The sequence below is a fragment of the Musa acuminata genome, chromosome BXJ3-9 (genome assembly GCF_036884655.1).
Source record: "Musa acuminata AAA Group cultivar baxijiao chromosome BXJ3-9, Cavendish_Baxijiao_AAA, whole genome shotgun sequence".
In the NCBI taxonomy this organism is placed as follows: domain Eukaryota; kingdom Viridiplantae; phylum Streptophyta; class Magnoliopsida; order Zingiberales; family Musaceae; genus Musa; species Musa acuminata.
The window spans coordinates 4,073,715-4,090,415 of record NC_088357.1 but is presented as its reverse complement, the minus strand read 5'-3'; the positions used below and the strand labels follow the sequence as shown (position 1 = coordinate 4,090,415).

At 38.2% G+C, this 16,701-nt stretch overlaps 2 protein-coding genes across 4 annotated transcripts; one reads left to right on the top strand and one right to left on the bottom strand.

The window, feature by feature from the left end:
• Window positions 1–445: 445 nt before the first annotated feature.
• LOC103997104 (basic leucine zipper 61-like) lies at window positions 446–2,174 on the top strand. Its single transcript, XM_009418247.3, has 4 exons — window positions 446–1,289; window positions 1,381–1,471; window positions 1,561–1,687; window positions 1,871–2,174. The coding sequence occupies exons 1-4, from the start codon at window positions 823–825 to the stop codon at window positions 1,996–1,998; spliced, it is 813 nt and encodes a 270-aa protein (XP_009416522.2). The 5' UTR covers window positions 446–822; the 3' UTR covers window positions 1,999–2,174.
• A 443-nt stretch (window positions 2,175–2,617) lies between these two features.
• On the bottom strand, window positions 2,618–16,630 carry LOC103997103 (rRNA (cytosine-C(5))-methyltransferase NOP2C). 3 transcript variants are annotated; one of them, XM_018818429.2, is made up of 15 exons: window positions 16,532–16,626; window positions 16,289–16,431; window positions 15,294–15,417; window positions 15,036–15,227; window positions 13,511–13,658; window positions 11,724–11,861; window positions 11,401–11,463; window positions 10,491–10,612; window positions 9,190–9,430; window positions 7,136–7,344; window positions 4,905–5,005; window positions 4,062–4,143; window positions 3,797–3,861; window positions 3,349–3,464; window positions 2,618–3,249 (listed from the first exon to the last, which is right to left on the bottom strand). In XM_018818429.2, exons 1-14 carry the CDS (start codon window positions 16,607–16,609, stop codon window positions 3,350–3,352), a joined length of 1,821 nt encoding a protein of 606 aa, XP_018673974.1. In that variant the 5' UTR covers window positions 16,610–16,626; the 3' UTR covers window positions 2,618–3,249; window position 3,349. The 3 variants fall into 3 exon arrangements, 2 of the variants coding, with proteins under 2 accessions (XP_018673974.1, XP_009416521.1); XM_009418246.3 differs by having other exon boundaries at window positions 15,036–15,417; window positions 16,532–16,630; XR_010500897.1 differs by lacking the exons at window positions 2,618–3,249; window positions 3,349–3,464; window positions 3,797–3,861 and having other exon boundaries at window positions 4,106–4,143; window positions 7,136–7,340; window positions 15,036–15,417.
• Window positions 16,631–16,701: the final 71 nt, after the last annotated feature.

The window sequence follows — 16,701 nt, the reverse complement described above, 5'->3', positions numbered from 1 at the left end:
ATGCCACCAACTCGTTCATCCACATGCCTCTCTGACACACTGTGTACCGCCAGAATGGTTTACATGCATAATGGATTCTCCAGATCTTGGAACATCCAAGGATGCATTGTCTTCTATTCTTTATAGTGTTGAACCTGAGAGCGGGCGCAGATGGCCAACAAGACGGCCTGAAACTGCCAAAGAAAACCAGGGAGACGAGATAGAGATGCTGCTGTGATGGAGAAGGGAAGAAGAGGAAGGAGCGAGGGGACACAAAGGGCTGTTGCATGTGAGGGACACATTTAAGGAGGGCGTGCATGGCGAGCTGTGCACATGGGAAGGCATGATTGGGCTCGACGTCTACCACATGCTACTGCTCTTCCATCATTTAGTTCCACTTCTGAAACAGTTCAACGTATTGAGAGTCGCTTAACGTGTGTAATGGGTATTTTGGTTTCATAGAGGACCAAAATGTACGGTCACATCAGCACGTGGTGGTTGCTGATTCCCTAACTCGATTCAGCTACTGCTGCGACTTCCCTGCAACACCGTTGATCTCCAACTCCGTTCCATTCTCTCCCTTCTCTTCGGTTTCTTCTTCTCTCTCTAACAGCTGGTGCTAGCTGTCTTTCCTTCTCTTCCATTGTCATGTCACTTTCTCCTCCAAATCCTCCCCTCCTCCCCCAACCCAGCAGAGCTAACTTACCCTGTCACCACCACCTCCAACTCCATAACATAGCACGAGAGAGAGAGAGAGAGAGACTCATTGTCTTAATGATGAGTGCTATCCTCAACAAGGTGATGCTATAGCTAGCAATCATTCGGTGCTATACATAGAGAGCAATGGCACAGCTCCCTCCAAAGATCCCCAACAACATGTACCCAAACTGGCCTAACCTTGCTCCGCTCCTGACAACCCCGCCGCCGCCACCAGCTCCTAGATCTCAACCCTCCTGGGTCGACGAGTTCCTCGACTTCTCCTCCGCCAAGCGCGGCCACCACCGCCGCTCCGTCAGCGACTCTATCGCCTTCCTCGAGCAGCCCCTCGCGGGCGAGGGAGGCGACTTCGACCGCCTCGACGACGACCAGCTCATGTGCATCTTCTCCGACGACGTGCCCCCGTCGTCTCTTTCGGGCGCCGTCCCGGCCTCCTCGTCGTCCACGCCGTCGGACCACAGCAGCATGAACGACGACAAGCTGGCCGAGCAGCAGCCGAAGAACGAGTCGGAGGAGGCGCAGAGCGCGTGCAAGGCGGAGCCACAGCCGGCCGCGGGGACGGACATAGCCGTCGATCCCAAGAGGGTGAAGAGGTATGTAAATGCACCGATGCATTCACCCCATCTCGACTCTTACCGTGCTAGCCACGAACATTGACTGCTGCAACACATGCATCAAACTTAGGATCTTAGCGAACCGGCAGTCGGCGCAGAGGTCGCGGGTGAGGAAGCTTCAGTACATTTCGGAGCTGGAGCGCAGCGTGACGACGTTGCAGGTAGCTTTCTTCCTCGGAATTCTCAGTTTTCAGTTCTCGGAGTCCTCTGACTCGGATGGCATTTATCGACGCTGGGCGTGGAAACGAAGACCGAAGTCTCTGCGCTGTCTCCTCGGATCGCGTTCCTCGATCACCAGCGGTCGCTTCTCACGCTGGGCAATAGCCACCTGAAGCAGCGCATTGCAGCATTGGCGCAGGACGGTATATTTAAGGACGGTAAGTTCTTGCTTCCTTGGTGTAAATGTGATTATAATTCAACCCAACCGGATAATGTAATTATTTGAGAGCCTCAAATAATTAGCAAAGTATGTTTTATATATATATATATATATATATATAACATACTTTGCTATATATTTTGATCTTTTATATAAAGCCTAAGTTATTTAAACACCGCAGCGCACCAAGAAGCGTTGAAGAAGGAGATCGAGAGACTTAGACAAGTCTATCATCAGCAAAATCTAAAGAAAATGGCACCTCCTTCGTCCGAACCAGCCATGAGCGCAGAAAAGGAGTTGCTCAGCTGACACAAAGTAGTGATCGCAGCGTGCATCGATTTGGAACCCCGAAGATGAAACCCTGAGGTTTTGGTGGTTCTGCAGGATCTTTTTCTTCTTTGTGCATCCCATTTGATCCATTGTTTTCCTCCTCTAATCAAAAAGAACAAAAACATGATGAAAGGCAAACAGATGAAGCCTTCGGATGTTGCAGCTGCCAGTGTTGGGAGGTTTGTGTCGGAGCGTGTGGTGTATAATTATTGAGCAGTGTGATATGTTGATTGCATGTGTTGGAAACGTATGCTGGTCACTACTCGATCGATAAATCTGATGGTACCCAGATAAAAATAGTGACAACCGATGTTCTCGGAAGGAGGTACCCATAAGTTGTCTGCACATTCAACTCTCAGATTTATACTTTTATGTAATATTTAACAATGACATTTCCTCCCCAGACGAGAGTAACGTACCTGCAACGATTTGCTTAAAGCTGCTATAATTGAAGATGATACACATGCTTCGTTGGAAACTGTCTTCAGAATATACTATTCTTACTGGTTTCAAGCTGCCGTAATGCACATGATCCCTCCGCAGCTATGCAAATAACGAAGATATTTATGTTCTTTTCCAAACTGATCAACAAATTAACTTGCACTTATTTCAACATAATTACTAGTTGAGATAAAAAAAAATTATCAATACATTATGTGGCATCCCGAATAATCTCTTTTGTTAGGTCAGAAGCCAATTCATGTCACAAGGAGCTTCTTAAAGTCAAAAGAGACTACAAATGGAGAAATTGGGACTGAAAAAGAGAGAATTCTTATTGAAAATGTCCTACCAACCGGTGAAACATCCGGATGACAAATGAGTTGATGAGAGAATGAATACCATGTTTTGAGCTTCAGCTGCGGCAAGGATAGCGTTTTTATAGATCAAACTCATCCTGTGCGGCCAACAAAGATAGAAGTCGTTACAAAATGAAAGATTTCAAGCATTGGTTCTGTTGCAGTGGTGCACTAGCGTCTCATACTGACATGGTACACAAGACCGTAATAGAAGAGAATCTGCGCATAGACGTCTGGTGTATCTGGTGAGTTGACCTTCCTGGCATCGAGTTTCCCAGCAAAATTATCTCAGATTTAACTTACAAGTCAACTTGATCCGATGACCAAATATAATAAACTCTTTTTTGTTATCACAGAAGTTGTGCAAGCTGCACTGGTCTTATCCATTGGCGTGGATGCCCATGCTGCACATCTTACACACGGGTGATTGTTCCTGACAAGAAAGGAATAATCATTAGCGAAGCATATTTTTAACGAATAAAGATATGAGATGCTCTAGATGGAATTGTCTCACATGATGCTCTAGATGTACCTTAGAAGTCTTTCTCACCAACAACAAATTTTGCGATAAAGAAACCAATGGTATCGAGCGAAGATGATGGATCGAACCTCTGGACAAGTTCAGATTCGTTTTCTGTTAGCCATTCCCTGTGAATGAAGAATTTCAGACCTAATTAGAAGCTGAAAAAATGTTTTATTAAAGTAAAACCATTTCAACTTCACAAGATATTTGCTGCATCTTACAGGAATTGTGTGAAAAAGAAAAAAAAACACATTTCAATTTCACTTACAATGATGATGGTGGCAGGCAGACAAGGAAAACATATATTCATACTACTGGAATTTAGTCATTCAGATTATTCACTACCTCAGGTAACTGAATTTTATCAAAGCTAAAGAGCTAGTTTGCTGATCAAAATTTTTAACATGCAAATGATTTAGACAGAAATAGAGCAGAAGAGAACAGAGAAGAAACTTACTCAACATATTTCCCACCAAACAGATCACAACGGCCAACTATACCAGGTCCTCCAATTTTTGGGTGCTACAATTTAATTAAAAGAATCAATAAAGATATACGCACAATTATCAGAAGTGACTGGCACTCATTCGCCAACTAATAAGCAAGTTCATCAATGATAGCCAAAGGCTCTAAATAGTAACCCTTAGTGTCAAAAGAAAATAGGAGAGTCTGAGACCATAGTTATAGTACACTAAAGAATTAATGCAAATACCGGATCTTACTTGTGATGCCAGAGAGAGAAATTTGTATTTATCTAGAGCATATCGAACCAAAGCTTCATTCTCCCCTGGGTTTATCGTACACCTATAAGAACATAGATTAATGTTGACAGCAGAATTTGAAATATTGCTCACTGCATTTAAAAAGAGCATTAAAACACCTTGTACTGAAAATAATGATTTGATAACCCCGACAAATATTTAAAATATTTCAAACAAATATTGCTGCAAACAGTGATCATATGGATATCAAGAAAAGGGAAAAAAAGAAAAATAATCTCAAAGTTATTAGTATTGGGAACACTATAATATCTGAAAGAAAAAGGGGTCTAGGAAAGGTGTCAGGATCTGAACTATCTCATGCCTAGAATAGACAAATACTTGACATTTGCCATTATCCCACCATCATAGCATCATCAGCATCATTGCCACATAATCCTTGGGAATAAGAAACAAAGATGTAAATTATTCTCCATTATATAGCTGAAGCATTAGTTGGCTGATAATGGAATAATTTAAAAATCAGCAATATGGCCCGTGTTAGACAAGAAAGTTCACTTATAATATACAGCTAGCCGCTGGTCTATACACTTTTAATCAATGGGGTAATATTGATATGTGTTGTAGTTTCTTAATAGCATGATTTTCCTAGCAGAGTCTATAAATGAGAAAGGTTTTATACACATAATTTTTCCACTAATTGACAATATGATAATTTTTTTATAGCTAGAAGTTTAACATGCTAAAATTTGCTTAAAGGTTTTATCTTGAGATCCAGAAATCTTTTTTGGTAAAAAAACCACAGCAGTCATTGCCAAGTAGGATATTAAAGAAAAAACTACTCACGTAGAATATACTATCACTCCTCCAGGACGAACAAGTTGTACAGCTTGGTCAAACATCCTCCTCTGATACTTTCCATGATTTCTTAAAGATTCCATGGTCTCCTGGCATTATAAATCATGTCAAGACTTACTCTGAAAACAAAAACATAAGAAAATCAACAAAAACTATGTTTCATGGATAATTTGCAGTTTTATCTTAGCATTTGCAGCTCGCCTATGTGTCTCTTACAAAAATTCTCATCATCTTAGAGATATGCCACTGTTTGCCACGGAAACTATCCTGACCCAGTCACATGTTGCAATATATTCCTAGCACACCATGGTTGTTGATGTCATTAAATTTATGACCCAAGAATATCATGGACAACCATTTGTGGATAATTGAAATTAATTCTAGCTCCATGAATCATTTTTAAGTAGAATAAGATAGTGTAAATACAATGAACTTAGACAAGTTAAGTTATGATTGAACTGATGGACATATACCAAGTTAGTTGTCCTGATAATTTTCAGTACATGAAATTGAGCAGATGAAAAGTCAATAACCCCACCCATTGGATCAACTGAATGGATTTATGGTGATGACACAAGAATCTTGATGTTAAGTATACAAGTAGATCAAGAATAAGAAAATATCAAATAAATGGACAGCAATGTAATAATGCAAGAAGGCAATGTAATAACTTTTCAAAAAAAGATGCCTCCTTATCTTTTTTTTAGCACTTGAGAATATGCCTCCTTATCCTTTGCACTTACAATTATTTCTCCCCTAATTAATGAGAGAAAGGTAACATGTAACTTATATTGAGATGACAACATAAACTAACAAGAGATCAGTGAGAGAAAAGATAAAAACAAATTATAAAGCAAAGTTCGTCGTATCAGCTGATTCTAATATGAAACGATGTACCATGCAAGGCCGCCTCAATATTAATTGATTCATTGCTCCTATCAGCTGAATTGAGTGGACCTGAGCACGGTTGGCTGATTTTGCTAATGCAAAAGTAACACATGGCAGCAATAGGACACGAAGGAAAAGGTGGAGGAAAGGTAAAATGGCATATAATTGTAAATCTAAAACAAAGGAGATGTTGGTATTATTTAATTTGCATTTGCTGCAACTACCGGATATCATCTACGATCACTATTGCAATATTCACTGTCTACCGAAAATAATCTAGTGGAGATAAAGGATCAGTTGGAAGAAAAACTAAGCACCTATTCTGGTATATCAGGAGGCATCAAGTATAAGGAATAAGAACAGCACTTCTCCCAGTGCAGAATACTGAATCATCTCATCCAGTTATGAAAGCAGTCTATGTCATTGTATGGAGAAGAAAAACTTTTGCATGGGTACCAGAAAGTAAAAAATGATCTATTTTCCAACATGTTAAACACAGCAAAAGTTGCTTATATCTTCAACTTTAATAATGAGTGAATATAATTTGAGAGTTAAGACATTGAATAAGAAGAAAAATACAGTGAAAACCATGACATTTTGTGATTTATGTAACAACGACAAGGAAAGTCTGGTGAATGAAGCTTCAGCTATTGCAGAGGACTACGAGAGACAATGTCCGTGACCTTATAACCCAGGTTACTAAGGAGCAACCTTACCACAGTGCGTTCCAGCATCACAATAGAATTTTCCCATAAATCTACAAAATATCAGTAATAGATCCAAAACATACGACCAATACAAAGTATAAACTAAAGAATTAATCATCTCATGCCCTAGAGGAACTGAAGTGAAAAGACCAATTAATCATTCTTGACACCAAGAAAAGATAAAAGGTATCTTATGTCAAATTATCAAACTGTGGTTATATGTCTGATTTTCTTTAGTATGGCTGTATAGTAGAATACCACAAATTGTAAGCACCTCAGTTACTCAGATGCCATTATATTCTAGAAACTATGATCTTAATTAGGAGTCTAACTGAGATGCCCCTTACCAACGATAAAAGACTGGTGTTTTGACACCAAAAATCACCAGACAAAATGGCAAGATAAAAAAAAGAAAATTACTACTAGTATGTAGCTAGGATTCTGTTTCATGCTGTGCCTTATCATGGAACTTCTACCACATTGAAGATACTGATAAGTCTCAGAGCCCATTTCTATGTGGTCACAACCACAGTAGAACATAAATAATAGACCCAAAGCTGCGTAAGTGGGATCAAGCTTGCTGAAGCAGCAATTCTCTGATATAGCATATACTGAAAATCTTACCTCCCCAGCAAACAGTCGAGGTCTCAAGCCCAGGGCAGAACATGGAGCGTCAAGAAGAACACGATCAAAACTGTTAGGCATGAAACCTTTTGAAGTTTCCACCCTACCACCCAAGGACTGATTTCTTCCTGGTCCATTTCTCTGTCGTGGTGCATTCTTCCTCTTGGCAGCATTGCTGAGATGTCTTCCATCTGTCTTTCCATTACTGACTACAAAATAAAATTGATTTGGTTATAAATGTTAGATGGAAATGAGGTCTGTTAACTATGGTCATTGGAAATCTATTGATGACAATTTATAAGTTCAGCAAGTAGAACCACACTAGCCCATTGGTCTAAAAACACACACACCGTACATAAATGAGTTAAAAAACAGTACTTGAACAATTTGGATTACCTACAAAGATCTTTTTTCAGCCATTGAACTTTTTTTCTGATAGCATCTTTAGATGACTATATAAATAATATTTTCTTTTACCATTTCCACTAATTCTGTTTTAGCCTTCAGCTTCCTCTCCAAATATCTCTAATCTGAATCATTTCACCTAGCCTTCTCCTATGGAATTTACAAGACTTGTATGGGCACATAGGAAGCACCTTATACAATTCCCTTCATTTAATTCTTGGTATTAACAGTAATTTTTCATGTACACAATTAACAAAGCATGTATATCCTATAAGAACCATTCAGATTCAAACCACTAATGCGACTTTGGTTGCATAAAAACAAGAACCACCTTATGGTAGGAAATGAACATCATCAAGTGATTGATCCAAATGCTCAATTTTCTTGTAAAAATTTGCAACAAAGAACAAGAATCTGCTCCAGTAATCTAGCAAGCTAAAATATATTTAGAATAACTGAAAAATGGGAGTGTTTGTTGCTGACTATCATCATAAGTCCACCTATTATTACCAAGGACTACAATACCCAATGATACCGCCCGTATTGAGCGGTACCGTTGATCTAGCCCTGTATCAGACGATACGGGACTGTATCGGGCAGTAACGGTCGATATTTCGACCGTTACCACCCGAAATAGGTCGGTAAAAGTTGATTTCTACCGTCGCTGCCCGCTACCGAGTGGTATCAGCCTGGCTGCGGTGAGAGAAGAAGAAGCGTCAAGGGAGAAGAGGGAGAATTGGGAGAACCTCGACACTTCTCGATCTGGCGCCGCCCTCCCTTGACAATCCCGATCCAGAAGATAACAAAGATGCAACAGCTCGGCTTCTTCTTCACTACGTTCTTGGCCGAAGGCTGGAGACGTCTGCGGCCTTCGATGTCTTCACCGAACGTCGCAGATGAGGAGAAGACCGTGTTCTTCTCCTCGTCTGATGCGACGAGAAGAAAAGGAGGCAACGTTGCCGAGGCAACAAATGCCTCTTTCTTTATTTTTTATATTATTTTTATATTTTTTATATATTAATTTTTATATTATATATATACGTATCGAGCGGTATGCCCTATGTACCGCTCGGTATGCTCGTACCGTACCGTATCGAGCAAAGCTCAATACGCCGGTACGTTATGAAATTATGAACCATGATTATTACCTGCATGCACAGAACACGAGTCACATCAACAAGAAACAGTGTTGCATTTCTTGTGTGATTCCAAAGCAATCCAGCTCACCAACTGAACAATTTAAGAGCAAGTTCACACTAAGGGTGTTTAGCAAGCAAGAAGCATACACAACAACCAAGATAACACATGGAGGAATATACAGTCTGTCCTCTGGGCAGATATCACCAGTAAACAGGCTAAAGAGGACATCCAAATGCCAGAGAAGATGATACGATGCTCAAAAGGTAAGTATTTTCCTCATTGTTTGCCCTTTAGATTTTTCACATCTAAAACCAGATTGTGTTTTCCTTGGTATATAAAATCATTCAGAAGATATTTACATTAAAGATCAATAAATAACACAAGTAGCTCTTTCTTAGACCACAATCATGAACAATGAATAATTCTCCATGCATATAGCTGATGACTTGTGCACATGTTGGAAAACAAAAGAACAAGCTCCTATGCCTTACGTGTTTGATAGTTTTTACCTGTTTCTGATGGTGTAGCATTGATGCTGCATTTTTCCATCTCAATGTTGATCTTAACATCTGTAGAAAAACTAGATAAGCATGAATTTACTGCTGCAATATCTGGTTCATCATTGTTGGAATCTGTTTTCTCAGAATACAACATTCCATTAGTCCTTTGCACAGATTTAAGTGCATCTAGCTTATATGCCTTTATACAAGTTAAATCCATCTCAGCAGCCAATTTCAAAACATCCATTACCTGAAAGCAATATATGCATGTTATGCTTGGAGATACTATTGATTACAAATATATCGAAAGAGAGGATACAAGGAAAGGTTAGCTTACGAAATCAACAGGTACCATAAAATACATGATATGCAATGATGTACGGTAGTCATCCTTACACTATCATCTAATGGCGGTAAAAATCTGCCCATTTGGAACTCTGTTGATGGGTCAATCAGTTCTAGTATATAACAAATATAGCTCAGTTATATCCTCATGTTGGCTGTCAAACAAACACAGATTGTTCCATTAAAATCATTGGCAGATCCTAGCCAATAATCATAAGTAATAAGGTCCATGCTAGCTATCATTGGTGTGAGCTCCTTGAACCACAAGGAATTGTCTGATTGGGCCCTGCACGGTTCAGAATAGACCCCAAAGGCATCTCTAGAAGAAGAGTCACCTTTGACCCTTTATTAGGGCTTGGTTCCAACCAATATAGCAACCAAATATAGTCTTATGAGGCCCCTGGATTGGGAGCCAGGCCTCTTCTAACCTATATTTTTTAACATCTTGGTAACCTCCATATATGCTACGAAAGGAGTTATATGGCTAGTTAACCAACAAGATGTCACAACACACAATAGTTACTCAATTACTCACTTACTCCCTTACAAAACAAAAAAATAAGGCATAATCAGTCCATGTGGGTCCCACCATTATGGGTCTGAGGAGGGTTAATGTTTGGAGTCTTACATCTAAATATAGAGAAGAGTTTCCATTTTCATGACTCGAACCCAATGTCCTCCCTTATGCAACAGATTAAAGAAAAAACCTCTAAGGAGCAGCAAGGGCACGAGGACCCCGGCACTGCAGGGTCCAAGAGATTTAGATTTTGGTGTCCACATACGTGTTTCTATGATCTAATCTATGATGGCCAAGTTGCCACTGAACTAAGTTCATGAACTCGAATATAAACCCTTTTGTGAATGGTTCCAATGCAGGCTCATCTACAGTACCAGGTTGCTACTAGACATGGTCTAAACTGAAATCAATAGTTAATGGTTCAAGAATTAAAAAAAACAGATTTTACCTTATTATGAGATCTATCAGTAGCAACAACCTCTCCGTTGTCCCTCATAAGAATTGCAATCGCAGTCGTTTTCCCTCCAGGAGCAGCACACATATCCAAAATTCTTTCACCTTCTCTGGGATCTAAGAAACAGAAACATTAACTCAGAAGACTTAGAATTAAGGTATCCAACAACACAGGCACTATAAGAAATATCATAAAATACAAAATATAGTAAATATGTAATAACCAGAGACAATGTGTTGAACCATAAACATAAATAATTTGAAGTAACTCATAATATACTGTTGCCATCTGGCTATCATGACTCCTTCCAAAAAGAATGAAAATTTGCTACTTTAATTTATTTCGGCACCATTAAGAAATCCATAGGTAACATATGCAAACACTTAACTCCATAGGAAATGAAAATTTCAAAATTGATTGCAGCAAAAAAGATTATTTTTGTACATATTTCATCTGCAATTTTTTAGAAAACCAACCAAGTTAATAACAATCATTCCAATACGTACTATAATGCATCAAACAGATAAAGGTTACACAAATAAATAAATAAACCATCGGGTAGCTTTAAAAAGAAACATCATCCATACATAAGATATTGCATGAAACTTAATAATATCTAAGAGACAAATTACTATTTTAATAAGGAACTATATTTCTATTTTGAATCGATTACGCTATCTTCAGCCAGTAATAGATACTTAATATAATATATCTTCACAGTGAAATGCTTATTTAGAGAAATGCAGTCAACCCAGTATATGCACTTGAAGAAAATTATCTAGGAAAAAAAAATCAACAACACAAAATATGTTAGTAAAAACTAAAATAATTATAAAAATGCGAAATTAACACACACAAAAAAAAAGCAAAGAGGAAGCATTGACAAACTTGACATTATTCATACCTAGGACATAAGCTGTAACAATGCTGGGCAAGTTTTGAAGAAAGATTTCGCCCTCAAGTACATCTAGCAAGAGAGATAGACAATCAAAGTCACTAAAAAATTTATGCTTCATACATAGGCAGTTAAGTCAAAAAATTGTGCTTCAGATATGAGCAGTTATATTTACTGCTGGATAGGGAAATTTTAAGTTTTTGATCATGTAGAAAGACTGCCAGATGAAATCCAATATTCTGATAAAATGCTAAATGACATAAGCTTAGAAGATAAGAAAGATAGCTGCTAAAGAAACATTATACAAAAGTTTCATCACTGTGAATGCATACCATAAAAGGATGGAAGCTTGTATACCCTATTAGTCATCTCCACAGCAATCCCTTCAGAAACACGGAACATAGAAGCCCTTGACAATGAAGTAGTACCTTGACCAATATACAGGCCATTTCTTTCATGATAATGGGGATCTATCATATTTTTATTGGCAATGAATTAGAGTCGATTTGAAGCATTAATGGCATCTTGAAGAAAAATACAACTAAAAACAGTAAAATTACAAGCCTAAACCATTAGAAAGAGAAAATCAACAAGTGCATAATGAAGTTCACTAAAATTTATTAGGTCTCCAGTTCAAGTCAATCCCTGGAGCAAGTTCCAGATTTGCTGAAAGAACTATTTTCCCAGGAGAAAAGGAAGCCTACAAAATTATGTACCCCTGACCAAGTGTTAAATTTAGTTTGCTGTTATCTTTCATTAGAGCCTTAATGGCATCTTGAAGCATTAATGGCATCTTGAAGAAAAATACAACTAAAAACAGTAAAATTACAAGCCTAAACCATTAGAAAGAGAAAATCAACAAGTGCATAATGAAGTTCACTAAAATTTATTAGGTCTCCAGTTCAAGTCAATCCCTGGAGCAAGTTCCAGATTTGCTGAAAGAACTATTTTCCCAGGAGAAAAGGAAGCCTACAAAATTATGTACCCCTGACCAAGTGTTAAATTTAGTTTGCTGTTATCTTTCATTAGAGCCAAGACAATTAATCAGAGACAAAACAATAGCATCAAAGCGCTTTATAGAGTCTTGGCTCTTGGCTTGCATAATGCATATTATCATTAAAGCCAATAAAACAAGAAGATAAGACAAAAAGGATGTCCTAACAAAGAGAATATTTGCAATTATTTCTAAAGTTCAATCTATAAGTATTATTCGGATGCTAAGATCAGACTAACAAGAGAACCAAGTAAAAAATCTTTCTTTCCTTAAAATAAGAAATGGATTTGGCATGCACTTAGCAACATTGTTGTTGCTTTGGAAACATTGATGACAAACAAGTGTCTACGATTGATTCGGTCAAACAAAATACTAAGTTCAGACCCTATATCCTGAGCCCACTGAGGTCTTATTTCTGATTGGTTATGGCAAGAAAAGACTGATCAAACTGCATCTCGATTTTCCATTATGCCTCATAATTACATATGGCCTGTCAAACCAAGATTTTTTTTTCAAAAAACCAAGAATGATAATAATAACATGGGACAATTTCTAGATGAATGAAGCGGGCCCACAATTTGGCACAATTATGCATCTGAAGCTATAGGCAACTTCCGCAACACTCCCAAACACAGAATAACTAACAGAGCTCTGACGCCTAGATTTTTTAATTTGTTGTTACGTAGAACAAGGAAAATGTGTTTTGACATTGTCCATTAGAAAATAACTAACAATTAGAGACACCTTCATCTATATGTAAAGAAAAGAATGTGGGCACTGAACAAAAGATATGCTTTTAGCATATTATGTTAAAGAATAAGTATACGATTAAAAAGTAATTTATTAAATTCCAAAATAAACAAATCAAGGATTTTAAAACTGGTCCAAACACAGTTTCAGCAACCCATCAAATTGGTAAGGTATTGATGTACTGGTCATATCTAGCTTGCACCACTGGTATCATTTAATAAATAATAAAAATAATTCAAATTAATGGCATTTTGCTAGTATCAAGCTATACATTTCAACATTACTACTTGGTCAGGCCAGTAAATACCAGCCAATACATGCTGGTTTGACCAGTATCTAAAGCTTTGCTTTAAACTATCAAAAGATAGAGCTTACCTGATTCCAACCCTTGTAGGACAGTACCACGTGTAAAACCAACACCCCATCCACCATCAGACATACGCTGCTCAACAGCTACTGAGACTGCAATTACATCCCCTTTTTCAACATGTGCACTGCAAGCCAGAACACCAGGGACATATACCTGTGGATAAACCATTATACTCCAACTGCTTCAATTCATAAATTTCCTATAAAGTACATTTCGATTCCAAACCGTCACAAACTTTGAAATGCTTTAAACAAAGGAGGGCTGCAGCCAAGTATGGGAATTTCAGAACTAGAGTAAGCATTAAGTACATCTAAAATGTGCAAAGCACGAGGGAAAATACATCTGAGTTGAAACAGATTTATCATAGGCTGCATAACCCACCAACATATTATAACATTATTACCAGCAATCAGTTTTAGCAAAGAAGTGATCGCTAGATGAGTAACTTGAAGAGAAAAAGAAAAAGTTCTATCCAGTAAAGATGGCCTAGAAAATTCAAAGGTAAAGAATTTTAAAACATTGAATCTGTTGTCCAATATGAAAAGGAAAAAAAAAACAGTACATAGAACTACACTAAAACATGGAGTGGCCGATGGGAATTACTTAACATGCATGTGAAATCATACGTGAATTGGCAGTGAAAAAACAACAATTCCAAAAAGTTAATTTGGCACAGATGAATATCTAAAGCTGCATTTCGAGAAATTAGTGATTAGGATGGTACTGATCACAGTATCCAAGAGAAAAATCAATTGACGTGGCTCATTTATGTACAAAGAATATCTGTAAATCCATCTGTACAAAAAGATTAATTTACTAGAGGAGAAAGTAAAGATGGAGATAGAATGCAAAAGAATCACTAGGTCTTTGGATCAATGAGGATATACAATAAAAAAACATGACGATGGCAGATGGGAAAGTTCAAGTTTGTTACAACTTCGTAAAAGGGGATAGGATATCATACTGGCTTGTGAAGCATGTCATCAAGAATAGTTTCACCTGCAAGTTCCTCATTTAAAGTTCAACTACAGAACAAACCAATAAGTACCCATATGTAGATCGAGTAGAAATTAAATATCAGAAACCATCACCAATAATCAAGTAATACCCCTGATCATTGAAAAACCCTAGCAGTGTAGCTGAAGCTGGCTAAAAGAGTTGGCTTGACCAATAAGTATAAATATACAAATATAAAACAAGTAAAAATTTTCAAATAAAGTATAAATTTCTCAGACCACCACGACCGAAGTTGAATTAGAACTTACACATGTTGAACAGATACCAGAGGAAGAATCAACAGGAAATGGAGAGAGCTAACAAGATATAGGAGGAACAGAATCACAAGTAATAAAGAACATGAAGCAGATTGTGGTTACAATTCTTGAAAGAGTAAAAAACCATTTTAATGCAATGAACATCATGATTTAACGCTGATAGAATGAAAGCAATTAAACAAGTAATACATATGACAAATTATTAATTGACAAGAACAAGCACATTGCTAACACCGCAACCATATTCAGAAAGTACCTGTGCTCCACGAAGAACTGCCTCAGCACATTTGCGACTCACAATTACTTCTTTCATGGGTTGGCAAGGTTGAATACCATACTGAAGCATATGTGGTCCCGAACCTTTAACAAACACAACATTATCAAGACCAGGATAAGGACACTTACAAATGGAAGGGCTTTCTGATGTTCCAATAGGAGTATCATTATCCTGAAGCAACCTTGAGTCAATCACATTACGGATAGAAGAATCCAACAAACTTCCTTCTTTTGGTACCTCATCTCCTTCAGCAGCATTTTCAAGCCTTTTCTCATTGAGAATGGCAATTAGCTTCCTTATAACTGCCTCACTTGTAGATTTCAGAGTATTCACACGAATGCAAGAGTAGGAAGAAGGGTGCCTAAACAAAATAAACTGTCAGTTGTTCATCTTCTGAAGAAGTATTATGGCTAGTCGAGAACAAGACCAGTAATAATGAAGAAAAAATAATGTCCAAACGTATCAAGATGACTATAAAAAAAGCGCACAGGGAAACTCCAAAGAACTTGGAGACATATTAAAGCACAAGTTCTCAAGTGTTAAGCATAAAGGGGAACTAATCTGCCAGGAGATCTTTGTAGTATTAAAGAATCAGTAGAACTCTCTACAAGATCAAAATCAAAAGGGCATGTCTCTCGCATTTGCAACTCCTCTCATGATGATACGGGCAACCCTACTAATCAAGCAGTCTTCCTGGTGGCGAGAAATGACACCATATTCTAACACCGGAATACATAAGATAGTGACTAATAATGAAGGCAGTTGTTGAAATGACTCGAGTGAAAAATCTCCTTGAAATATGTTAATAAAATTTCTCCAAACCAGATGAAGGCAGATGTGATCACTCTAAAAGAAACTGGCATTATGTAAAGGAAAATCTCAGTGTAAATGCTCATAGAAAAGATCTAACGTAATCATATTCTACCTAGCAACCTTCAATTACATGCAACCCACGGGAAATAGAGAAGAATGGAAGATAATACTAATTCTGAAACAAATAAGTTACAAGAAAGACATTGTCTAACGGTATCAAGATTCAAGATAATTGGTCACTGTAAAGGACACACAAGAACAAAACCTTCCTTTACTAATCAATCTTGAACTAGGGTCGCTAGTTTGGCATGTGATTGACAATCGCCTCGGGTTTATAATATCGTGCATTCCAATATCCCTACACAACTGTATGCTCGGAAAGCGCAGGGAGATGATATGGAAGGAGACGAAGAAGTTACGTTAGGGATTTGGAGATCCGGGCGAAGTGGTCTGCTCCGTAGGCCGCGTTAAAGTACTCCTCGACTTCTGGGTTCCATCGAAGTGTGGGGTTGTAGATGTAACGCTCCGGCGGCGGAAGAGAAAAAGATGAAGGAGAATCCATCTGGAAGGAAACTACATCTTCTTGACCGCCACCGATCGAAGAAAGAATGCAAGAAGAAGAAGAAGAGAGAACCGAGTAGGATTTGAGGACAGCGAGAAACCTGGAGAGAGGGGGCGGCGCTCGTCAGGTTCCGGCGGCGAAGGAGCAACAGCGAGGAAGCGGCCCTCGCTTTCTTCATTCAAAAGGGAAACCGACAAGGCTTTCTTGATTGCGTCTGCGTATTAGGGCTTTTCTTTTGTTGGGCCACATGGGCCCGATAATTGAAAGCCC

What these genes read in the sequence shown, in the direction of transcription:
- LOC103997104 (XM_009418247.3), top strand. Translation starts at nt 823, where the DNA reads ATGGCACAGCTCCCTCCAAAGATCCCCAACAACATGTACCCAAACTGG. An exon ending in GCAGCGTGACGACGTTGCAG is followed by an intron (nt 1,472 to 1,560) that starts GTAGCTTTCTTC and finishes GTGGAAACGAAG; the next exon opens with ACCGAAGTCTCTGCGCTGTC. An exon ending in GGACGGTATATTTAAGGACG is followed by an intron (nt 1,688 to 1,870) that starts GTAAGTTCTTGC and finishes TAAACACCGCAG; the next exon opens with CGCACCAAGAAGCGTTGAAG.
- LOC103997103 (XM_009418246.3), bottom strand. Translation starts at nt 16,609, where the DNA reads ATGAAGAAAGCGAGGGCCGCTTCCTCGCTGTTGCTCCTTCGCCGCCGG. An exon ending in CGGATCTCCAAATCCCTAAC is followed by an intron (nt 15,418 to 16,288) that starts GTAACTTCTTCG and finishes TATTTTGTTTAG; the next exon opens with GCACCCTTCTTCCTACTCTT. An exon ending in TTCTCTCTCTGGCATCACAA is followed by an intron (nt 3,862 to 4,061) that starts GTAAGATCCGGT and finishes ATTAAATTGTAG; the next exon opens with CACCCAAAAATTGGAGGACC.